General features: G+C 39.4%; 1 protein-coding gene and 1 non-coding gene across 26 annotated transcripts in view; one reads left to right on the top strand and one right to left on the bottom strand.

The window, feature by feature from the left end:
* The window catches only part of DST (dystonin), a 503,266-nt gene that overhangs the window by 277,913 nt on the left and 198,975 nt on the right, over window positions 1-26,378 (top strand). For 24 of the 25 annotated variants that reach the window (XM_045057678.1, XM_019830761.3, XM_019830760.3 and 21 more), the window contains 2 exons: window positions 911-1,003; window positions 25,336-25,502. In XM_045057678.1, the coding sequence (XP_044913613.1) occupies window positions 911-1,003; window positions 25,336-25,502 (260 nt within the window). Of the gene's footprint in view, window positions 1-910; window positions 1,004-6,301; window positions 7,404-25,335; window positions 25,503-26,378 lie in introns of those variants that run through there. The other variant, XM_019830759.3, reaches the window with a different exon arrangement.
* TRNAW-CCA lies at window positions 9,300-9,384 on the bottom strand. Its single transcript has one exon. It is a non-coding gene; the product is annotated as a tRNA-Trp (tRNA).

Raw genomic sequence — 26,378 nt, 5'->3', positions numbered from 1 at the left:
CATCAGCGCAGAGCAGGATGAGAGGCTTGAATTCAAACTGTGAGATCATGACCTGAGTTGAGATCAAGAGGCAGATGCTTAACCAACTGAGCTGCCCAGGCACTCCTATTTACCTTATTATTCTTAATTCTAGTGGAAGTTTTCATAAGGACTGATGGTTGATTATGTTTCCTTGTCTGAAGTGTTTTTGTCAGTGTTTTGTCCAGGAAGTGAGATGTTAGTTATTATTGTGTTTGATTCATGATATTTAATTATTTTTATCCAGGATATAAATGATAGGTATCATTACTATATTTGTTTACCTGAAAATGCATAATTTGATAGTTAATAAGCTTTAAGTATTGTTGTTTGTTTTTATTTTTATTTTTCATATTTGAGCAGCCTTCCAAATATCCAGTGACTTACATATTTATTTATCTTGGTAACAATTTATGGTAGATAAATGGAAAAAAGATGCTAGTTTTTTTTAAAATTTTTTTCCCACTTTGTGACAGAAGTATGAGAAAGTTGTTAAACTATTTTATGGTTCAGAACAGTATCTTAATGGTTAGAGCAAAATAAAGCTTATTTTCAAGTGATAAAATTGTGTCCAATATTAAAATCTCAAGTATTTAAGAATTCCCAACTTCAGTAGTATTTTTCAATTGGAAAGTGATTACTTATAATACTTGTTCTAGAAGAAAAACCAGAGTAACGCCCTTTTTTTTTTTTTTCCTTTGTGGTGACTCTATAATTTGCAATCTAAAGTGAGTAGAGATAAGGGAGTAAGACAATATTTTGAGGATTTACTTGTATTTAGATCACTCAATTTTTTTCTTTGTGTAATTTAGAATTGATTTTATGTAGGTAAATATAACTTATGTGCTGGTTTGAAAAAGTTTTCTTTATTTCTTCTTTCCATATAACACAGGTGAAATTAGTGAATATTAGAAATGATGACATAACAGATGGAAATCCCAAGTTGACTTTGGGATTAATATGGACAATAATTTTGCACTTTCAGGTAAGCTTAATTTTTCTTAGTTATCATTTCTTTTAGCCTCTCATTGCTGATTTTCAAGTGGTTCATATGAAGAATAAATTATGCACTTACATCCTATGGAAGAAAATAAATTTCAGGCTTCTTAAAAAGTACATTTGAATTTTTCCTTTCAAGTAACATACTGCCTGTGAACCTTGCACCCTGTCTCCTGGTATTGATGAGCTTAAATATTCTAAGATGCTTGTAATCCTGTTGTGGAAAACTGGCCTCTATGCTCTGGAGCCCAAATATGTATGGTGAAGACAAGAGTTTGGATATAAAGAGGAACAATAGCTTTAAGAGGAACAATAGCTTTGTTGCTTTGCTGGGCAAAGAAGACTGCAGCAGGCTCAGGCCCTCAAAATACAAGCCCACCTGGAGGAAGGGGCTCCAGGATTTTATAGGGAAATACAGGATCCAGCTGGTTTCCACAGGAATTGTGTACCTACTACTAGCCAAGTTCATCGTGTTTTCTAGGTGGCTCTGGGTTCCTGAAGCAAAAGGCTAAGAAGGGAGGAAGGGAGGTTTACGGAAGAGAGGAAAAAGGTTACTTAGTTTAAAATTGAACCTCTCTGAAGCATTAATGCAGCCATTTTGATTTTAACTTCTGCTTTTAAGCGGTTTCAGTCTCAGTGTTGGAAGACACAGATTCTTTTTATGGAATGCAGACTCATTTCTTTTATTTATTGGATAGTATTACTTGATTTAGATACATAAAAATTTTATAATTCAATCCTTAGAATGGTTTTTATTGGTATTATGGTTTCTCAGCTATGCAAACTCCTTTTTCCTGTTGATAGACACTAGATGGCAGTATAATTCTCATAACGGTATCTCCTGAATTAGAAGAATCTGTATTTTGTGTAGACCTGTACTTTCTCAAATTGGATTTGAGGAGAGCCAGTGCAGATTTGTTAACTATGATTTATATAAAAAAATCTGTGCTCGTTGAGGGCTTATTTTGATTTTTTAGTTTTTTTTTTTTGAAAAAAAAATCTTTATTTGATTTAAGGTGAATCCTAACTCTGGAACTTGCTTTAGTTTATGAACCATTTTCCTGCTGATGCATATTCTCTGTGCAGCCCACAGCCTGACCCATAGTAGGCATGTGGCAAGTCATACTGAATGACTGCTGTTCAGTTGGACGTTAAAGGAGGAAGAGGTAGCTTGCCAGCTTCAGGAAGGAGCTGGGATTTGGAACCAAATCACAGGAGGAATAATACTTATTTCTTAATTTGTGCAAGTTTTATTGGGATTTAAGATTTGTAAGGGAATAGTGGGAAATAGTGTACCTGGGGCTCATTTGGGAGCAGGATAAATGTGACAGGTATGGAGAGCTGTAGGAATTAGAGTCTAGGTAGTCCCAGCACCTGAACAGGCAGGTGAACAAAATTACAGCGGTAGGAAATTGGAGAAGACCCAGGTGACTAGGTGTCACCAGCCCGACTACAGGGTAGCTAATACAGGTGAATGTTCCCACAGTGTGGGGGTATTGCTGTCAGGGTGATCCAGTAGCAGGAACTGGAGGCAAGACCCTAAAGATCTAAGGGTCCCAATTATTAGAGCACTCCTGCCTTAGGGGATTAGGGGACTGAGCACTAAACCACAGCAAAGATTTGGGCCCAGAGCCAAGACCTTGTTTCTAGAATTGGGTAAAGGCTAGGTAGAACTGGCTGAAAAGCACATTTCATGTGTAGTTCCTCAGCATTCTCAGTGATCCTTTAATTATTATTATTTTTTAAATTCTTTTAAATGTTTATTTTTGAGGGAGAGAGAGAGTACAAGCAAGGGAAGGGCAGAGAGAGAGGGAGACACAGAATCTGAAGCAGGTTTTAGGCTCTGAGCTGTCAGCACAGAGCCCAACACAGGGTTCGAACTCACAAACCGTGAGATCTTGACCTGAGCTGAAGTCGGACACTTAACTGACTGAGCCACCCAGGTGCCCCTGGGGATCCTTTAATTAGTCCTCAGTGGATCAGGTCCCACAACTTTTAGTAGGGTAGAGACTGCAGGAACCCCACATGGGAAGACAAAATGCCTGTTGGAGCAGGGAGCCAATCCCATCATTACCGACACAGTTGGGAAACAGGCTGTGGCTGGAGTTTGAATGTCAGAGTAAGAGCGCTGTGAGGCAGTAGGAAGCCACCCAGACTGTGGTGGGAGGCAGCGCTAAGTGTCACAATTAACTCTTACTTATGGCAGTTGATTACATTGGGTGCATCACTTAACCCTTCTGAACCTGAAAAATAATGTTTTAGGAAACTAAATCTATCAATTCTACACGAAATAAATTGAAATGAGTAGAGTCTGTAGTTAGGGAGACAAAAGCTAAGAAGCCGAGGTGGTGATCTCAGAGTAGAGTGATAAAGGTCAGGACTCAGATGGGGATGAAAATTGAATCCAAGGGATGGCATTTTGAAAGAAGAAAGGAATGGGCTTAGCAACAGAGCACAGAGAACGAAGGAAAGGGATTAAGGCTGACTCTGAACCATTGCGCCTGACAGATAAAACAAACAAGAAACCAGTAGATGACTGAGAAAAACAGAGTGATGGTCAGGGGAGAATGAATGACCTCCCGGGTGGGTTTGATGGTGTGGCGGGCGTCCTGTGCATCTGTGCACTGAGCAGTTTGGGAAGTTGGCTACAGGTGACACACTTGGAGTTATCAGTATAAAAGTGTTGGAGAGAGGGATCTCCAGAGGATTTGAGAGAATCCTCTTGAATACATGAAGAGCTAAGGACAGAAGTTTAGGGAAGGCCCATGATTTGGGATGCAGGAGGAAGAAGTTCCATCTGGGGAAACAGAAAAGGAACATTTGGAGAGATAGATGAAAGCAACAAGAAAATCTAGTATTGCTGAAGCCAGGGGAAGAGAGTTTCAATTATAAAGGAATGATGAGCAGTATGAAATAAGAAAATGAAGACTAAGCCATAGTTTTGTCTAGAAGGAAGACTTTGGAGACCTTGGAGAAGACATTCCCAAGCGACTGGGAGCAGAAACCAGAAAATGTCAGACCAAAATGTGAGAAAATGGTTGGGAATTAGAATCAGTCTATATAGACCCTTAAGTTTGAAGAGATACAAAGCAAAATGTCATTCAAAAAAGAATTATATACTGGGGAGCCTGGGTGACTCAGTTGGTTAAGCGTCCAACTCGATTTCGGCTCAGGTCATGATCTCACGGTTTGTGGGTTCGAGCCCTGCATTGGGCTCTGTGCTGACAGCACAGAGCCTGCTTGGGATTCCCTCTCTCCCCTTCTCTCTGCCCCTCCCTTGCTTGTGCTCCCACATGCTCACTCTCTGTCTGTCTCTCAAAAATAAATAAATTAACTTTTTAAAAAAGAATTCTGTATTAAGAAACTCTGCATTTTGTCATTGGGAGAAAAAGGAAGACCAGCCACAGAAGTACTTCTAATATAATCCTAATGGTCCTGTGGCATGTATTATGAGTTCCAGTGTATTTTAGGACCTGAACTACAGCATATTAAATTAAATTATCACCAATATTTAAAAATTAGACCCAGATCTGTTTAAAGTGGAATGCAACAATGTTTTGGTAAAATAAAAATATTTCTTCTTATTTGAATGAAAGAACTTTTCATAGTACTTTGATAATTTAAGATTAGAATGATTCTCTGATTATGCCAAGATAAAAGGCTATTTATAGCAGTGGTGATCATCCTCACTCCAAGTGAGTTTTGGTTGTTTTTGTTTGTTTTGTCTCTATACTTTGCATAAATAAGGGAAGTAACTTTAAAAGATCAATTCGTTATTAAAAATATATTTATTACCAGTATCACAAGTTGAATCTCTTTTCTAGTCAGGCTCTCTGAAGATAAGAATTATCAACACAGTAATCCTCTATCAATAGTTACCATATGCTAGATTCAGAGATACTAAGATAATGAAGTATGTTGTTCTATCTGTTGGGACAATGTTCATAAATCTATTGGTGACGAGTCCAATGCAATATAAATAAAAATGGGGATGCAGAGGAGGGAGTGTTGTGGTAGGATCAGCAAGGTGTTAGAGAGTAAGGGAAATTTTTACTGATATTAGAGCTAGACTTTGCAGGACGAATGCTAGCTTCCAGGCAGAGACTAAAGTTGGGCCATTTCTGGGAGAGGGGGCAGTTGCTCAGACTGGCAGGGCTAGAAGGAATGGCGGATGGGATGCACATCACTGGTTAGTTGTGCCTTTATCTTGCCAGTACAGACTCTAGCCATTATACTTTTAAATTCTCGTGAATAATGTTCCATTGCCAATGAAGACATTGAAAATCAAATTAAAAATAAACCCACATCTGAGCCTTTATTTTTGCCGGTTTGTCTCCTAGGATACTCAGTTTTGCCATTGGAGATTGTTTCATTATCTCTTTGAATCATTAAGGAAAGCCTCATCACACAGGCCTATTGACAAGTATCAGCAACATTGCTAACTTGACTATTTAATTGGATATTCTTATTTAGAAAAGTATAATGAGTTCCGTCTTCTGATCAGTCTACCTAGAGAATGGCAATTATTTTTTTTTTCTAATGAGTCAAATGATAATCTGCTTACGTGTAAGTCCAGTCATGCCATACTAATTTTCTTTTTACCACATCTGTGACTCAGTTTTAGAAATATGCACACCTTAGATAATCAGGCTCCATACTGATTTACTATTTTTACAGCAAGACCCTAGTAAAATTGCATAATATTTAACTAGGGTACAATTACAAAAGTTATATATGAAGTTTAACTGCCTTCCTTCATGTAAAAGAAACACATGAATGTGTTTCTTTTGGCTAAGCATTTTATGCTTTAAATCATAAAATTTATCAATTTGCTTATGTGAAAATACTAATGATCACATAAGGAAAATGGCTTGGAAATTGGTGTCATATGAAAATGTAATATGAAAAATATTAGAAACTATTTTATAAGATTTTAGAAATAATTTTAATTGATATTTTTAGGAATTTAGCATTTATTGTCTCTCCTTCAGCTAATGAATCATCCTGTTGGTTTTTTTTAATGACTGATGTTTTTAAAAAGTCTGAGTATAATTTACATAGATTTTTGAGCCTTTTTTTTTGGCAAGTACCAAAATTAGTTGTTTTTTCTTAAGAAAAAAATTATATGATAGAGACTCTCTGAAACTAAATTTGAAAGACATTTTGTTAAATTACTCCTGTATTTGCTTTTTGTTTGCTCTCAGATTTGTTGAACCACCAGTAGTTTCAAAGGTTAATGCAAACTTTGGTAGCGTAACTGCTTTTCTGAAAATCGAAAGTTAGAGTGAGGGTCAGAGTCTTCTCGTGTGATAAAGCTGAGGTTTGCCTTGAAAGCTCAGCAGCGTTGTAATTTTACCATGAACACTAATGTTTGTCTAAAAGGATTGGTGGCCAGAAATAAGCCACGGTGTCTAATGAGACACAGGGACCCAGCTGGGCAAGATGCCATGGCATTTCTTGCGTGTGTTTTTCTCATAAGCAAAATGGCTTCATGCTGAAGAGGATGGTCACAAAGTCTGAGGAATTAGAGGTCAGAGTGGGACTTTCAGACTTAATGCGGAAGATCGAGGTAAGCCCTGGATTTTGAAATGAGTGAATCTGTGGAACTGTGATTTCCTGCAAATCAAATGGGGAATGTCTGCAGATGTGTAAGAGCTGAGAAAGAAGAACAGTATTTAGATCCTGCCAAAACTCCTTTGAGCCCTGAAAAATACTCTCCCAGAAGAAAATATTTCAGGAGAAAACCGGTCAAGACAACTGTAGGTGACACAGACTCAGTAGAGCCAAGCCAGGACAATGAAGACAAGAGGGAGAGCAGCGTTCAGCTCTCAAGAGAACAGCCTGCTTTTTCACTCAGGGGACTGGTGCGGGAGGGATCTGCCGCCCCAAACCTCACACCGGAAAGTGGTATTCGGCAAGAGGGGACAGAAGTTGTAGTTGATGATAAACAGAAACTTGTGCCGAGTACTGTGAGCATTCGGTCTTACCATGTGGACACCTCTCCTGCTGATGACAGTGAAACAGAAGTAAAAGTTAGTGATCTGGACGAAAGGATTCCAGAAAAGAACAGCACTCCATATTGTGCAAAGAGGAAGGAACATTTAGATGCTGTCAACAGGAGAGAAATAACATTCCAAAGGAAAACTGAGGTTTTCTCTTTACGAAAGGCAGCCAGCTTAAGTTCCATTCACTATGGTACAGAGAGATCTTCTGAAAAAAGTGGGCTTTCTGAAGACCCATCAAAAAATTATAGCAGTGTTCAAGAAAAGCATAACACTGAGAGATTCTGCCCTCGTGAAATAAACAATTTTCACTTTGGAAAAAAGAGATGTCATTCCCTCTGTACTATTGTGTTCTCTGCTTCCAGGGGCACAGATGGAAATGAGGTAAGTGAAACGCAGAGTCTGAGTTGCAGGTGTAAATAAGTACTCCTGGTGCTTATAATCCAAGGGAGGTTCTGTAATTTGTCTGTTTTAAATTGTTTTCATATTAGCTTGTGTGGAAGTTGGAGAGTTCTTGGTGCGTTTTATTGTCTGTAATCTTAGGTTTGGTTATTGTGATTTTTATTTTCTGTGATTTCCACATTCTTTGATCACACTTTAACCCCCTATACATTTTTGTTGTCGTCGGAAGACTTAAAAAAGCTTCATTGAAAGAGAATGCACATCTTCTGAAGTTCTCTAGTTCACATCTCTTGACTTTTCCTGTGGAATAGCTTTTGGAAACTTGTAGGCAAAATTGAATCAGAAAATAGTCATGAGAAGACAATAGCCTCATGACAAATGTAGACAGAATACAATACAGTTATCGGTCAGTGCTGGCTTGCTAATTGAGAAGTTTGGAAAAGTCAGTTCTAGTTCTCTATCAGTTTTCATGCATAGGAACACTCATATACTTGCTTTAAGTGTGTGTGTGTGTGTGTGTGTGTGTGTGTGTGTGTGTGTGTGTGTTGGGATTGGTAGCACGGAGGAAATCACCCAAATCTTTTGTCTCTGTTACATGAGTTGTTCCTCAGCCCCCATCTAAAATCAGAAACCATTTGGGCAGCATGTCATAGGAATTTCAGTATGATACCATCTGGCAGGAAGTTGAGATCTTTATTCCTAACACTGATATTTAGCTTCAGATGAGTTATTTCTCTGGGGTTTCACTTGTCTTTAAAACGTAAACATAAGTGCAAAATGTATATTTACTTACATTTGAATGTAAGTAAAATTTATTTACTTGCTTGAGACATGTGTTACCCAAAACAGCCTCTACATGCTACTAGTTGGAATTTGATGGCTTTTTCTTTAAGCTACTTCTAACTTTGTCTTTTTACACAAACTCCGGACATAAATGGGGTATGTGATGATAAACAGTCTTGGCAAGGTCAGCAGAGATCATTGGCACAGTGATAGAATCAAGTTTTGTGAGGGTCAGTGTGCATGATCATTTTGGGCCTTAGCTGCTGAATTCGCTGAAGATGTTTTTGTTTACATACATCACCACACCTTGCCAATATTATGTCATCCCTTAATATTTGCAATTTTCAGTGGTTATCTTTCGAAAAGAAAGCATATAGCCCATGTCAGCGCGAAAAGAAACGAGTTAGCTGTTCCGTGTTTACTAATGCAACCTCTTGCTTTGCTTCATGTTTTCTAGGTGTTTTTTTTTTTTTTTTGTATAATTTGGCTTCTCGTAAGCCTTAAAATTTTTTCAATATTGGAAATTCTTAAAATCAAAGTCTGTTTCCTAAGTGCTACACAGACCTTCTTTCCCCCCACCTTGTATTATCCTCATGCCAAGGATTTTACCTTTCTAATTGGAATATTTTTGAAGATTTTTGAAACTTCAATGGTAAATATATGTGAAAAGAAGGTGCAAACCTGCCAGTTAGATCTGTTAAATAATTGTGATGTGGAAGTACTTACCAAAGCGTTACATCTTTTGGGGTGAAAACTGAATGGGATAGTCATTGTCTGGAGAGTTTGATGTCTTATTTTCCTGCAGTCCAGAAAAAGACTCTTCATTCTGGGGCTTACAAAGTGTCAGAACCGACAGCTTAGGTAACTTCTCTTAGGACATTCTTCCTGTCACCTTTTGAGGTGTTTGATTCTGTTTGCTTAATTACCTTGGTTAGAACTATTTATCTTGCATTGGACTCTACTTTTTTTTTTAATCTTTTTTAATTTTTATTTATTTTTGAGAGAGACAGAGACAGAGTGTGAGCAGGGAAGGAACAGAGAGAGAGGGGGACACAGAATCCAAAGCAGGCTCAAGGCTCCGAGCTGTAAGCACAGAGCCTGACGTGGGGCTTGAACTCACGAACTGTGAGATCAGGACCTGAACTGGAGTCAGATGCTCAACCAACTGAGCCACCCAGGCGCCCCAGACTCTACTTTTTTTGTTGGAGAATCAAATGCAAATGAGAGCCCTCAACCCCTTTATTAGCATTACAGCTCAGAAATGACTGATTAGCTAGCATTCCTTTTATTTAATCCTTCAGGATCTTTTTCATATCTTCCCTATTGATTCCACTCTTTCTCTTGGTCATTTGTCTGCAGGATTGAGGTTGATGACTTTTAAGTTAGCTTCCAAGTAGAATAGTGTACGGTTCTCTGAACTTTTATTAAACTTTGACTTAGTGCAGGCCTCTGACTTTAACTTCCCTGGTCCTATGAAATTTATCATTCTTAGTATAGGTGACCGGCCTACCTCCCCTTTAAATCCTTGCCATCCTATGCTGACCTAGAATGCTCCTCCAGGCACAGGGGTTCTGTGGAGGTGGCTCAGCCAGCCGCTGCTTGAGTGCCTACCAAATAAAATCTCAGAGTCATGTTACATCTTGCCTCCGATCAGGAGTTGAAAATAAAAAAAAGGAGTATCTTAGATTTGTGTATTGCTTTGGAATTAGAAAAAGGATTTTGGAAACATTGTGGCTTTTGATTATCCTGACAACTGTATGAATAGGCAAAATTGACGGTTCTTCTTTTATAGAATGAAGAATTCAAAATTAAGGTTAAGTAATGTCCTTAAAGGCAGCACAGTAAATGGCAGTAGCTGAGTTGAGCTGCTCAGCAACCTACTTAGATTAATTGTCAAAGTGCTGAAGGATATTGCTGTGAGGTCAGAGCAGGGGTTGATGTTTATAGGAGTTGATGTTCATCTGTGAAGGATGAGTGTTATAAACAGTGGTGGAAAAGGCAGATCATGTTTGGGAACAGGGAGGAATGAGCTCATTGCAGTCACCTTCTTCAGGGATTTATTTGTCTAAGACTTACATGCTTCCTGTACCTTGTGACAAGGTCTCCTACCTTTATCCTTGAGCTTTTCCCACAAAGCTTTCTTATTTCTCTAGTTGCACAAATCCCACCTCTTTCTAGTCTTGTTACATTGATCTCAGCAAAGATGGCTGTCTTCTCTGTTTATAGGCCATTGAATCTCTAACTGACCACATGTAAGTGTCACCTGAGGGCCTGGGGGCACCTGGGTGGCTTAGTCCATTTAGCATCCAACTTCAGCTCAGGTCATGATCTCGTGGTTTGTGGGTTCAAGCCTTGCATCAGGCTCTGTGCTGACAGTTTGGAGCCTGCTTCAGATTCTGTGTCTCCCTCTGTCTCTGCCCCTCCCCTGCTCACACACTCTCTCTCTCTCTCAAAAATAAATAAAATGTTAAAAAAATTGAAAAAAACAAACAGGTGCCTGGATGTCACCCCTGTGATTCTAATGTAATAGATAAGGGTACAGCTCCACAGATGATTCTAATGCCCAAGACTATGGATAGGAAGGTCCCTATGCTTCTTATTTCTACAGCAGTGCTTCTCCAAGTGTAACTCCAGGGTCCTTGCAGTAGAATTATCTGGAATGTTTATGGGAAGCACCTTACCCCTGAGTTAACTTGATCAGAGTATCTTTTAGTGGAACATAAGAGAACGTGGCATATGTTTTAGACATATACTTCTTAAAAGCATGTTTCCGGGTGCCTGGGTGGCTCAGTCAGCTAAGTGTCCAACTTCAGCTCAGGTCATGACCTCGTGGCTTGTGAGTTCAAGCCCCGCGTCGAGCCCTGTGCTGACAGCTCAGAGCCTGGATCCTGCTTCGGATTCTGTGTCTCCCTCTCTTGCTCTACCCCTCTCCTGCTCAAGCTCTGTTTCTCTGTCTCTCAAAAATAAATAAATGTTAAAAAAACATTAAAAAAAAGCATGTTTCTTAAAAATGCTAAATTTTGGGAACCAGCATCACCCTAGCTTAGCATTTGCATCTTGTTCTCTTCTCAATGTAGTTTTTCTTTTTTTCTTTTCTTTTCATTTCCTTTGTTGTAATATTTACTTATTTTTGGGAGAGTATTAGTGGGGGAGGGCCAGAGAAAGGGGGACAGAGGATCCAAAGCAGGCGCTGTGCTGACAGGCTGACAACAGTGAGTTCGATATGGGGCTCAAACTCATAAACTGCCAGATCATGACTTGAGCTGAAGTCGGATGCTTAATTGACTGAGCCACCCAGGTGCCCCTCAGTGTAGGTTTTCTGATAAGCAGTGCGGATTTGGGGCCCAGGAGGCAGGAGGTCTGAGTTCTAGTCAGCCTTTGCCCCAGAGAGCTGTACGACTTGGACTTTTTAAATTTCTTTAAGCTCAGTTTCATTTCCTAGAAGAGGAGAATATTGGACTAAATCATGAAACTGCTATTAATAATAATGGTATTTGTTGAGTCCTACTATATGCCAGACACTCCACTGTTGTGATATTTAATCTTCAGAGCAAGCCTATGGAATGGTTCTATTTTTAGCTCCATTTTACAGAGGAGGAAACTGAGCCTTAGGAAAGGTAAATAACTTGCTTAGGTCACTCAACCAGTAAGTGGAAGAGCTTGACCCACATATTTTTACCAAGCTGAACTCTTAACCTGATACAAGTTACCTACCTTTTCCCGTATACCTCTCTTTCACTTTTAAATATCTATGAATTCATGTATGTAACTGCGTACCTTTTTGTTTGTTTACTGTTTTCACCCTTTCCTCCATCTCTCTCTTCTTTTATTTCTCTGTCAGGCACTTATTATGTACCTGTTATATATTGAACCAAAACGAGGCACTTTGAGAGTAATAAAACATAGCTCTTTTCTGCGTGGAGTATATCCCATTGTTTGTGTAGAACAAATGACAGGGACCATGACTGTAAACTTAGTTACCTGGAAGTTAGGCCTCTGGGATGGTAATCAGAAGAACTTTAACTTCCCACCATACTGCGTAGCCACATATTAACTAATGAAAGCCAAACTCTTCGTATGTTCCTTTTCATCTTTTGGTGAGTTGCCAACGTATAGTTCAGTAACCAAGGAAAGAAGCCAAGGAGAGAGGATGAGAAATAAGGAGTGTGGATATTGTACAAATTATATTATCAGTCTCTAAATAATGAAGAGTTTAATTTTTAATTAACTTTCATATTTTAAAACTTAAATTGAGAACCACCTCAAAATGTTAGAAGAATATATTAATGTTCAAACTTGCTGAAATATAATTATTTGATATTATTTTCTTTGGCCAAGTCTTTTATGAATCTTAGACTCCAGAATTCTTTATTAGAATTCAAGCACTAGGATAAAATCTAAATGCTTTTCCTTTTATATGATAGCTTTGGTCTACTAATTTTGAAAACAAAGGTAATTTGGTTTACAGTTGACTAACTCATTCCTTTCTGAACTATTTCATCTTTTAAAATGAGAAGGCATTTATTAATTTTTAAAAATGTTTACCATTGTTAGTTGTTACTTGGATTTCATAACCAGTTTCTGAAAATTTCGTTTTGAAATAGTTGCATAGAATTTGGGTCTTTTTCAGTATTACAATGCTTTGATCTTTTCAGTTAAATGAAAGACGTGCAAAAATTTAAAGCCTTTGCTGTACAAAGAGAATAGTTATATTTTCCCCCTTATTTGATTAAGAAATAAATGAGCATTTCCTAAATTTAAAGCATTAGTACTTGAACTTTATCAACTTTTTGCTTTTGTCCTTTATTTAACTCTTCCTTTTAGGGAGACCGTTATAGCCAGATAGAATTTTCAAAATATTTGTGCCATCTTTGCTGTTAAAAATATTTTGTGGAGCATTTTCACACATTTTTGAAACTTGGAAGCACTGACTAAAAATGTGTTGATTACATTTGTTTCTGCCAAAATAGTTAAAACATCTTTGAAGAGGTTGTCTTTGGAAGCAAACATCTTGGCTTGGAAATATTTGCCTGTGTTGACAAACTCAATATGGGATTTGCTTTTGTCTGACTACATTGTCGAGTAGTGTGAATCAAAGAGTTTATGCAATAGTCCCCACCTGGTGCACAGTTACCTCTGCTCACTGGGGGCAGGTGCTGTTCTGAACCCTGTGTGTGTGTTGTTTTAGGCTCTCAACATCTCCATGAGGAGATACTTTACATGGGAAGAAACTGAGGCCCAGAAAGGCCACAGGGCTAGTATGTGTGGTGGGGTCCGGAATTGAACACAGGTCACAACCTTCCACGGCTCTGTGCCAGTGTTCCTCTCATTGTTACACTTTTACTCGTGAAACAATTATGTTAAGAAATTCTGGAGGTAGAAGAATTTTGAGGTCCATTTTTTCCCAATGTGCAGCTTTCATTCTTCTTCATACCAGAACTCTCTCAAATAGAATATAACCTCTTTTATTTTAACAAATATATGAAGGAATTGAATTTCCTTTGATACCACTCTTGTGTCCAACCCTCTGAAACGAATAGTTGTTTTGTGTTGTACAAGGAAGAACATTTGATTACCTATCATTTCTATATTTACTGTGTCCATTAGATCAGTTTTTGCTTTTATAAAATGAGATGGTTCACTGGTAGGCACAGCTTTTTCTGGAATGTTTTAAGAAGTCAGTACAGATTTGGGGTGGCAGAGGAAAGGGAACTTATGAAATCTTGAATCAGAAGACTAAAATTTAACCCAGTCTTATTTTCCCCATCTGTGAAACAGGATGGTGTGTTTTGAGCATTAAATGAGGTAATATATGTGAAAAGGACTTACTTAACTTCTGGTTAAGTACTTGATAACTTCTATCTTATTAGTGTCTTCTGCTGCTGTGGAAAAGAGGAAACATCTTGTAACCATCTGCTGAGTAGAAAAGCTATATGTTTTCCAAATTCATAACAGGGCATTTCTTTCGTTCCTATGGACATGAGGCATTATGCATAAGCAGGGTAGGCTGCCTCCTTCTGTCTCCCCAACTCTACTCATCCTCTCACTATATCTTAAGCAAATATTTACTGAATACCTATCATTTGTCAGACAGTATATTCATCTAACTCTGTAATTAGTTAAAAAATTTTGTCAACCTGTCAGAATAGAAATAACCCCTGGGATGAGCCAATTCTTGGAGCTCATGTTGGTTATGGACACCTTAGTACATGTACATTTCAGAGACATTATCGTTAGTAGTTCTGGTATGAGAGTAGAAGAGAGCATGATGCCAGGGGGAAATCTACCATTCTGTGGGGGAAATGCTGTCAGTTAAGGTGTTGTGTTTAGTGAGGAAAATTACTGTGAACCCTGACCTTCAGTTTATGTCAGAGATCCAAGGGTGTAGCTTCCTCTGAAAATGTGTAGAATTTTATATATCAGCTACTTTGCCAGGATAGAGACTGAGAAGCTCCGGTGAAAAGGGTCTTGACTTCAGGGGTTAAGGCAAAGGTAGAGGGTGCTCTTTCGTGATCTATGTGTGGACAGCCATTTTCCCAGCAGAAGGCACACTGAAAGGAAGCACCCACTGTGGCTACTGACCCAGAGAAAAAAATTAGTGGGAGTTGTAAGGATAGATTTCTTTTGTAAATGTGAAGGAGAAACTTCTTGCAGATTCTAAATTGGAATTTAGAAGACCCAAGTCCACACCCTAGGCCTTCTACTACCATAGGAGATGCTGGTCAAGTCACTTCACTTCTTGTAGCCTCAGCTTGCTCACAAGTGAAACGAGGGAATCCTCCAAGTGCCTTTGGGTGCTTTCAGCTTGAGTTCCCCTGATTCCTTAATCCTTAAGTATGGTTATAGCTTTCTCTAAGCTAAATATCTTAGTTCTTTTTACTTCAGAGATGTTGCCTTTCCCATGTTACACATAAGTTATTTAAGTAGTAAATTTGATTAAGCTTTTTAATCTTTTCAAAAATTGCAGTTATTAAAAAAATAAAAAAATAAATGGTGCATGATTTGCCTTGTATAGAAGAGTGAAATACATGCATTTTTTTAAAAAGTGAATCTTTTAGGGAGTATCTGACTCAGCTTTGCAGTTTGGCTGTTCTTGTGTTCTTAGTGCATGCCAGAACCATGACAACATCTGTAAAAATAGGGTGTTCCTATCTCCCAGTTGTCTGGTGGCATTGACTTTGCTCAGAGGACTTTCACATATATGGCCTCAGCTGACCAGCACAGTGAGGCTGTTGCAATTCAGTTAGCAGTAAGTGGGTCATCTAGTAATAAGCTGTGAATAAAATCAGAGTGTGCTATGAGATGGGTTATGTTGGCTTGTTTTCTTTTATTGGAAAGGCATTTTTAGGTAGTCTGTTGTGTCAAGTTTATGGAATTGTTTTAGAAAAATGATTTAGATGAAGCTCAGTTTCACTGCTTAATGTTGGGTTCTCACTGAGTACTCTCTGGGCTTGAGCTTGCTGGGTACTTTTGTGCAGTAGTCAGGGCATTCTATTATTATTGGAAAGTGAGCTTAATTGGAAACGTTTTACTTTTCTAAAATGACAAGTCTTACATGACATGACAGGTTAAAACTCACTCATCTCAAATGAAAACATGAAACATGTTTCTGATCTTGCATTATATATTCCCTCCCTCCACTTATTCAGCAGATATTGAGCACCTAATCTGTGTCATGTTAGGCAGAGTATGAGGAGAATGTTCCAAGGGGAGTAGTAGCTTGAACAGAGGACCCTAGGAGAGTGGGAGCATGTGGTTCACATGGTTCAAAGTTCAGATGGTTCGATCATAGAATAGGAAGGAGATGGCTTGAGTCTAGAGAGAGCAGCCAGGGGCACCTGGGTGGCTCAGTTGGTTGGGTGTCCGATTTCGGCTGAGGTTGTGATCTCACAGTTTGTGGGTTCGAGCCCCGCGTCGGGCCCTGTGCTGACAGATCAGAGCCTGGAGCCTGCTTCGAATTCTGTGCCTCCCTCTCTCTCTGCCCCTCCTCCACTCGCACTCTGTCTCTATCTCTCAAAAATGAATAAACGTTAAAAAATTTTTTTTAGAGAGAGCAGCCAAAACTGAACTGGAAAACTGTGGCTGTGGAGTCAGGAACAACCTGAAATGGCATTTGAAAGTAAGCCAAGACTTGGTGCAATGAGACTAGTTAGGAGACTATTACTAATCCAGGCACTGAGGCTTAGTTCCAGAAGGAGGTGGAAGCTCGCTTGAGCCCAGTATTATTCCAGGTGTCTCATGACTGGGTCTTAAAGGATGTCCTTAGTATTGACATTGGAGACTAGAGGTGATGGTCCAGACCAAGGATAGTAATTATTGCCACTCGATAGTTTGTAGTGGGAAAAGAGAGAAAACAGGGAATATAAGACCCTCCTCTCCCCTAGAAACAGTCTTGGGACAGCTAATATATCCATGTTACTGATGCTCGTGTCTTCCTTAGGGATGTGGGAAGCTAGCAGATGCATGAGTTTGAGTGGCACAATGAGTCAACACCCATGGGGAGGTTTCAGGAGCATTGGAGCAACTCATGCTTTTATGTTTTGAGAATTCCAACACTGGATTCTTTGGTTCCATTTGCAGAAGCAAACAGTCCATTTGTTGTTGGGTGTGTATTGTGTCTCTGAGCTGTTTGGTGAGACTGTGGTTCACATTTCCTGATGGTGCTCTATGAGGCATTTGGTCAGATGTGCACTATGAAACAAAGCTCATCCCTGAGCAGGCACATGCCTGGTTCTACCGCAGTTAGAACTGTGTGAATTTGGGTCAGGCTTTCTTTCTTCTGTTTGAATAATGTCTGCACCCTTTCCCCCTCCCCTGCCCAGAGACTTCTCCTAAAGCCCCTTGGGCCTTCTTTTAGTTCCATTTATTAATGTTTTAATCATTGTATGTTGTCTCAGCTCTGCCAAGAGGAAAAAAGGAAATTATGTAGTAAAATCTTAGTGTTGAGTGTAAGGGTAGAGGTGATGTGGGAATAAGGGATGTGAATGTAGGAAAGAGTATGAGGGTTTTTGTTTTGTTGGTAGCATTTTTTTTTTGGCTGAGGTTTTTGGTTTTTTAATTTCATTTTTTGATCTTATATGGAGTGAAAAGAAAAAAAAAACAGATATGGTGACTTCTTTATTTTCAAGGCTCAGGATCCTGAACTATGAAGATGACTTCATATACTTGGTATCTGGATTCTTTTTTAATGCCCTAAATGGTTTAAAATAATTTTGCCAAAATATATAGCCAGCAGGCATATTTTTAATTCAAATGGGTTTTGGGACTTCCTATCCAAATGGTTAGATTTTTCTGAGATTTACCAGTAGGAACAATACTTTTAGAATCCCATTTGGAGAACCCACTGTCTAATAACATGACCATGCCATTTTTGAGAATGCCTTATGTTGTGTATTTTTAAAGCTTGGAACTGTTCTTTGTAAACCAGCTTTTGTCAGGGCTCTGGAAAATACTTGCTCTTCACATAAAAACCTTGTAGATTTCCAAATTTCAGTTTGGACTGTCTTCTTGGAAGAGGAATACACATAAATAGAGTGGTGGTAGACGGCCAATTACCCTTTCTTGCTCTGGCCATGTCACGGCACAACCACATTCTTGACTTTATGGGAAGGAAATAACATTTCCTCTGTAATTCAAGTGAAAACTACTTACTGAAATTTCACATTTAAAGCAGATAAGCCAGAAAAAAAGTCAGTGAAGTTGCTTAGTTGAAAAATTAAGGAAAATAAGCAGAAAGAATTATTTTGATTATAGGTAAAGTGGAAAGCCAGACCAAAACTTGACAGTTCATACAAACTTCAAATTTCCAGTAGTGAGACTCAGTTCTAGAAGAAGGTGGAAGCTTTGCTGAACCCCATACCATTCTAGACTTATCATAATTTTGTCTTAAAAGATACTGTAAGATTGACATTGGTATTCACTTGGACTTGGGATATAAAGACATTTTAATTCAAACATGTCAACCTCCTCCCATCATACTCTTCCTTGAACTTGGAGAATACTAGATTTAGGTTATTTTTACACAGTGCCAAAATAAGTTTTTTGGAAAATGTTGCCAAATATGTCATTTTTACTGTTTAGGTAGTAAGCAAAAACCTACAAAAAATGGTTGAGTGACATTTTTATGGGTGCATCAGTTTTTTTGCTTGGAGTTTGCACAGTGTAGGTAATAAAGCCTCTCCTTCCTGTGTGGGACCTTGATGTATATGCTAAAGCAGAAGTGATCAAGGGTATCCTGGTTGCCTGAATGAAATAATTTAAATTCCAGAGGTGCCTAACTCAATCACAAAGATATATGCTCATGGGCATTTACTGTCTATTATGTGCCAAGCAGTGACAGAGTTAAGACTGTAATGCTAAAATGAATAAGACATTGTCATTTTGTTTGCGTTTGCTCACATATTAGAGGGACAGAAGATATATCAACAGATGATAATAATACACAACACGTGCTATTATAGTAGTGTGTGTATGTGCCGCTGTGGAAGCAGAGAGGATGGTGGGACATCTCTCATAGACCCTCGAGATTGAATCAGCTGGGGCTTCTTCAAAGAGATGGATGAGTGAAGGGGTTGAGTGGGAGGGCAGTTGGTGAGGGCATTCTGTGGGTAAGTAGTAGCATATATAAATGCATAGTGTCCTGTGGAAATGTATTGTTCTTGAAGGAACAAGAAGTGGTTCAGTGGGGCTGGAGTATGAGGAATTTTTGGGGGTGTGTGTTGAAGGGGAGGGAGGAGAGAAGAGGCTGCATACGACTGTGTGACCAATTGAAGATAGGTACAGATGGAGATAAAGGCATCGAGGATGACTTCAGCGTTTTTGATTTCTGAGCAACTGGGTAAATGATGAGCCCATCCTCTGAGCTACAGATACAGAAGGAAGAGTGAGATGGAGAAAGAGAAATTCAGCTTTCTCTATAGTGGGTTTGAAGAGGTTGTGAGATAAAGCACAGTGAAGCCAGGTAGATGTAAGTTCAGGTGTTACTTCTACCTGTTAGTAGTTTGTGTGCAATTGAGCAAGTCACATAACCACTTTGTGCTTCATTATCATTTGTAAAATGAGATTGTATCTAATGATGATGAGTTGATATTTGGGAAGTGCTTCAACACACTGGCTCACTGAAGTGCTCAATATATGATTGGTTTTACTATTTTGACAGAAGTGTTCATTAGGGAGTTAGAATTCATGGGTCTTATGTTCCGGGGTAAGTTTTGGGAGCAACATGGGGATCCCAGAGTCATTGGTATGAGGGGGGAAGTTGAAACCATTGTAGAAGGTGAGATTGTACAGGAGGTGTGAGAAGAAGCGGGGGTGCTGAGGACTGAGCCTGGGGAATAGCACTAAAGGAAGGGTAGCAGTGGAGCCTCTACTGCAAACTGAGAACGAATGGCCAAGGATGCAGGAGGAAAACCAGGAAGGAGTGACATCAGGAAAGTCAGGGAGGAAGACTGCCAGTGACAGATGCCTCAGACAGATCAGGAGTGGATTGGAAAGCAACCCTTGAGCTCTTCTCTGTGATGTTTTTCTGTCATTAAATTGCAGGCTCCATGAGGGTGGTTGTATGACCAACTCCTCATAGTGGTACTAGCAGACATTTGTGAGTGCTTATTGATTAAGTGAGACTATGGAAGAGGAGGTCGTAGATGATTGCTCACAATATCTTTCAGCTCTTCAGGTACCACGTGACCTCCCTCCTTTCGTGCTTACAACTTGCTCTGTTACATTTTACCATCTGATTTCCTTTTTCTCCTGGGAAAATCGAGTCACAAGCAGGAAGCTCCCTCACTTTCCTGTCTGGTCACCGCTACTTAGTTTTAGTGGAGTGATTGGGATGGAAGCCACATCACAGCAGGTTGAAGAGTAAAGATAATAGAGCTAAAAAATACAAAAATAAAGTGTATTTAAAAAACATGAAAATTACAGAGGGTTTTTTTTTTGTTCAGTTGCTTTACTGGAAGAGAGAGGCAGTGATAAGAAAAGAGGGAATTGAGTTTATAAATCTTGTTTATTTTTGTTTTAGGATGGAAGAGATGGGCATTGTCAGTGTGGAGCCTGATGTGGGGCTCAAACTCATGAACTGTGAGATCATGACCTGAACCGACATCAAGAGTCAGATGCTTAACTGGCTGAGCCACCCAGGCACCCTGAGATGGGCATTTTTAAATACTGAGAGCCAAGACCCAGATGTGGAGGGGATGATTGATAGAGTGAGAATTCCCCAGGAGACAGGAGGTGGAAGGATTCTGAGCGTATGAGAAAAGCAGGTCATGCAGAAGCCAAGTTTGTTGGTAGCAGGGCAGGGCAGTGAGGGAGTTCTTACTCATGTTGCTATTTTCTCGATAAAGAAGGAGATTAAAAAGTGAACGCTAAACGTAAATAAGGAAGTGGTACGGTAGGGAATTTTGTGCAAATGGTAAAGAATATTGAAAGAGAGATTGTGAGGGATAGAAAAACCGGCCAATTAGGACACCAAGAAAAAGTGCCAGCTTTCTTAGCGTGCTTAGCTGAATTGCAGACCTGGAACCTGTGGTGGCAGCAGTCCACATGGAACTGCAGTTATCTAGTAGAGCTTTATAGCATAGGGAAGAGTAGAGGAGACGTGTAGCTGACTTGGCCAGGATTGCGGTTTGGCTGGGGGCTTGCAGGGCAAGGAGAAGGGTGTGAGGGAGTTGAGGAAGTTGGTTGAAGTGGTGGATCACGTGTTGCAGGCCAGCTAGAGAAGGAGGAGAAGATAGAAGAGGGCTCATAGAATGGATCATAATGAGGCATATCAAGCAATGTGAGATGTAAGTGAAGCCAGATAAGTGGTTTTTACCTAGGGTTGGGGAATGAAAGTGGTAGAAGAACAGGAAGTCACTATCGGAAGTTAAATATCGGAGGCGGACTAGTTCTGGTGTAAGATGATGAGGTCCAGGACGTAGCAATAGATGTGTGAATGGATGTAGTGGAGAGAAGAAGGACTGTGAGGATGTGGCACAGCATGGAGCCAGGTACACACTGAGCCAGGTGTCAGATCTTTGGGGGATGCAGGAATCTTTTTTTTTTTTAATTTAAATTTTAGTTAGTGCACAGTGCAGTGCTGTTTTCAGGAGCAGAATTCAGTGATTCGCTTACATACAGCACCCAGTACTCCTTACAAGTGCCCTCCTTAATGCCCATCACCCATCTAGCCCATGTCCCACCCACAGGGATCATTTTTAAGGAGAAGAAGATGGTGATATAAGAGTGAGTGGCCTACAGTGTAAAAGTGAGGTCTTCGTACCTATGGGTCACGGTTTGAAAACTATCATTTTTGCATCACTGGGGGATTAGAATATGCTTGCCCTGCCTGGTGGTATGTGGGACTTGACCGGAGGTGAGAGGGACAGACCAAGTTCAGTAAAATAGTAGAGGCAGTGAAGGTACTGAAGTTTTAGGCGCCTTTGTTTACCCTGGAATAGATATTTCTGGAAAGCTTGAGAGTGGTGGCAAGCTGGGTCAGCAGAGATGAGACAGGGATGAAATACAGGCTCAGGAGGCTCAGTGACAGGAAGAGCTCGAATTTGGGTGGTAGCCAGCAATGACCTGGATGTGAGGCATGAGGGCTTCAAGTTTCCAAAAGGAACTCTGGTGTAAAGGATTTTGTTTGCTTTAGGTGCTAGCTGACAGATTGTTGGTGAGAAACTTTAAGTGGCAAATACTACTAATAAAATTGTGGTGGGAGAAGCTAACATTTGTATGCCAGGCACTGTGCTAAGCATTTGATGTGGATTTATTTTACTGAATCTTTAGAACCACTCAAAAGAGGTAGAAATTCTGTCATAATTTAAGTTTTTTAAATGAGGAAAACGGATTTTAGATGATGTGGATGGCTCTGGGTTGTGGTCCCGTTTACTCTTGGAGCTGGAATTTGAACCCAGGCAGCATGAATGGAAACCTTCTCTGGTCTCCGTATTGACTTCAGGATCTGAAAGAAAGGAGGAAGCTTGATTACTTCCTAGAACCACACCTGACCTTTCACTGAGGGAGGGTTCAGACTGTTGTGCTGAATGCATAGATTTTAAATCAGGGGTCATCAATGACAACTGCAGACATAAATTTTAGAGTTTAATTTATTTTTCATTTTGGTTTTGATTGCACAGTATCATGAAAAGTTTGATATACTCAAGAGAGGTAGTAGTTAATGGTAACAGGACATGTTAAAAAATACCTTGAGTTTCCCTGTAGGAATAATACTCAGGTAATTGGAAATGCCAGGAAAAGCTGAAAATGAGTCAGTGTGTTAGTAGTCTTTAATTATGTTAAAGTTTGGTTCATAATATTTGAATATACATTTGAAAATCACAGCTTTTTAAATAGTGTATGCATGTTCATCCATTGGAAATTTATTTAATTAGACTATACTGCTTTCTCCTGGTTGATGTTTAGACCGTTTTTCGACCTCAGAACTCCCCCTTTAATATCCTTCCTGGGATAAAATGCTGAGCAGCACTTGAACCTATTAAACTTACCTTGTAGTTGAAATTTACTGACTTCCCTTGTGAAGAGATAATTCAGTGACTGGACTGGCATGGAACGTTCCTGACCAGCAGAAAATAGTCCCCCGCCTTTCCAACTCTCTCCCTTTTCTTTATTTAGTTGTGATTACCACCCACGGAGCTTCCTTGTGGTAAGGGTTCCCAGAAGCAGTTGATTTTATAATTTGTAAAGACTAAGAGAAGCCTCTTGTGAGATTTTGCCGGGAGGCATAACTTTCTTGTTTATAGTTTCCTAGATTTGTTTCTCTGAACCCTTGTTTTTATAAATGTTGATTTGCTTGAGGCAACAAATTTAAAAACTTTTTACTTCTCAGGGCACCTGGGTGGCTCAACTGGTTGAGTGTCCAACTCCTGATTTCAGCTCAGGTCATGATCTCATGGTTTGTGAGTTCGAGGCCTGCATTGGGCTCTGTGTTGACAGTGGGCAGCCTGGTTGGGATTCTCTCTCTCCCTCTCTGCCCCTTCCCCACTTGTCACTCATGCTCTCTCTCTCTCAAAATGAATAAACATTAAAAAAAAAAACTTTTTACTTTTCTTTACAGTAGGAGAATTGGGAGAATAATAAGGCCAAATTTTTGCTTCTCCCTTTGTAAAAAAGAATAATAATAACCACAACAGTAAAGTTGCTGACATTACACTGTGTTCGTGTTGAATTCTGATGACATAGCATAATAACTATTACCATCATTATTTTGCAAGTCAGAGGATGGTCTTGAAACAGTTGAGTAACTCGAACATAAATGGTGGAGATGGAATTTAAACTCCTGGGATGTACTAGAAGGGCTCTCTAGCATAATTTCAGATCAGGGTATCAGTTGGAAGTTGGGGGTGGAATAACATTGGTGATTTTTCTGCTCTTTATTTCCCCACATTAAAAAAAAAGGAATTTGTCCTGTATATACTATATAATGTGTTCATGCATGCACATAGTTCTTTTCATGCTGTGGAGATTAGCACAGGTTCTTAGAAAAGATGATTAAATTGAGACCATGAGCTCGTATTTATTTCTTTTTTTGTTATAAAAATAATTAATTAATTTAGATCGAGCAAGGGAGGGGCAGAGGAAGAGGGGGAGAGAGAGAGAGAGTCCCAAGGAAGCTCCACACTGTCAGCACAGAGCTGGACAGGGGCTCAAACTCACAAATCGTGAGATCATGACCTGAGCCAAACTCAAGAGTTGAACGCTTAACCAACTGAGCCACCCAGGCACGCCCTGAGTTCATCTTTCAAATCATTTGTCAAGGAGCATGTCTCATACTGTGGCTGAGAGCAAGCTCCGCAGGGCATGGAGATCTATGCAGAATTTTGGAGAAAGGGTGTGTGTGGCCCCCGCCATCATGTCCAGGTGGTGGTGTTAGAGGCTGCCAGGCCTGGCGTGGGCTTTTGCTGCTGCAGCCTGCACCGGGTTCCTGGTTGGCCTGGCCTCCGGCTCTTGTGGCAGCTGGGAGGAATAAAGGGCTTCCTGTCTGAGCCTAGCACTGCTGCATGTCAAAGGCTTTCTTCAGTCTGGGACTGTAAAATTTTCTACTTTCAGTTCTTTGACTCTGGCTCTTCTGACCTCTGACTTCTGTGTTGTATTTACAGTCTCTGGGCAAGACTAGATTGACGAGAGTCTTAAACATGATCTGCTTCTCCCTCCTACCTCCTCATTTTATAGATGAGGAAGTTGACTCACAGACATGAAATGTATTATTCAAAGCTGTGGGAGTAGTGGCCAGAACTAGAAGCCAACCTCATGACTTGAGTGATTTTTTTCCTGTTACAAAATGACTTGTGCCTCCCTATATATTGCTTCCAAATCTTTATTTACTCATCCTGATCCTGGCTTCCCGCCTGTCTTTCTTGATCCCTTGGCTTTCATCCTGCACTGATGGAGGGAACAGTTGTTTCTTGGTGTTAATCCCAGCTTTGGAATCACTGTGTGACCCCTGGTAAAGTCACTTTGTGCCTTAATATCATTATCAGCAGATTAAGTAGGACCCTTGTTAGAGAGGTTCTTAAGAAAATGTCAATCATGTGAACTGGTGACCTGTTTTATTTAGTGAAAGAGACTTTTAGAAAATTAAATGAAAATGAACAAAGTATAGGGAAAAAAATCAGTTAATAAAGGTATCCTGTTGAGTAAACTGAGAAAGGACTCATGAGAAAATTAAAGAGACTTTAGGTCAAATTGTTATGTAATGTAGTTAATTGGGGAAGGTACTAGTTTCCTTCTTTGTTCTTTACACAGAATACCTGTCAGATCAAATCCTGCTCTGCAGGTGGTAATATAGATTAGTTTGTAGGTTTTACTTTGGATCCATTTGAACTTGGCAAAACCTTTGGTTGGATTATTTTACAGATCTGATTAGTACAGAGGAATGTAGAATTCTCAGTGCTGTGACATTTTGGCATAATAAAAAAAATTAGGTGCTTAGGTTAAATCCTCCTTTTCTATCTATGAACCTCTTTGAAACTCAGTTTCCCTGTATGTAAAATGGGAAAAATACATTTACTTTCCAATGAGAGTTATGAGAACTAAGTAAAATAACACTAATGAAGTGCTTGGTACATAGTAGTTTCTCAGTCTGAGCTGGCTTTCTTCCTAATATTTTAACACTTTCTGTTGTGTTTAGATATCTGATATCCATGTTACTGGAGAGTCAGAGGATATGTCTGCGAAGGAGAGATTGCTACTGTGGACACAGCAGGCAACAGAGGGTTATGCTGGAATACGGTGTGAAAATTTCACTACCTGCTGGAGAGATGGAAAACTATTTAATGCCATCATTCATAAATACAGGTATGGAATTTGTGGGGTCTATTTTCTTAGACAAATATGAGAAGTGTTTCTTCCATTTCCAGATTTTAAAATAACCTTTTATTATTATAGAAGCAATACATGTGCATGGCAGAAAGTTAGAAAATACAGACCAAGTACAAGTAGAAACATCAGATTCTTACCACTGCGAGATCATCACTCTAAGCTTGGTGCATACACACAGACCACAGAGCTATATCATATCTTTGGATTTTGCTAGTAACTTGGAAGACAGTAAGCTCTGATATATAGAGTCTTCAATTAGATGAGCATGATTGTACAAATGGAGAACTGGTGAGTTGTAGGGTGAGGGTTTAGTTCAGACTTAGAGCTCACACATGTCCAAATTACAGTCTCCTACACTGGTTACTCTGATGAGTAGCTGGGTTCAAAAGAGGACAACTTTGGATTTTCTGGATGAGAATTATTAACAACTGAATCCCAGTTAACACTGACATAGCACTTACTATAAAGTGCCAGACACCGTCCTAAGCAGTGTTTACATATACTGATTTATTTAGTTCTTACAGCATCCCTATATCATCATTCCCAGTTACCATACAAAAACTGAGGCACTGAGTAAATACTTGCTTGCAGTCACACAGAGCAAGTGGCAGCTTTGAGATTCAGACCTGGGGCCTCTGGCTTTTGACTCTATGCTTTTAATGTCTTCTAAGGAGCTAGAGCCCCAGAAAATATTTATTGAAAACAATACGTGTGTTGATCTCAGTAACTTTTCTTAGTTTTGAAAAAATTATATCATGTTGTTGAAGAATGTCTTCCTAAGTAGAGTAAGCTTAAGCTATAACTCATTGGACTAACAAATTTATTTGATAAAAATAATAATTATATAGAATA

This window comes from Felis catus, chromosome B2, assembly GCF_018350175.1.
Source record: "Felis catus isolate Fca126 chromosome B2, F.catus_Fca126_mat1.0, whole genome shotgun sequence".
In the NCBI taxonomy this organism is placed as follows: domain Eukaryota; kingdom Metazoa; phylum Chordata; class Mammalia; order Carnivora; family Felidae; genus Felis; species Felis catus.
Note: the sequence above shows the minus strand (reverse complement) of the source record. Positions and strands in the feature narration are given on the sequence as shown.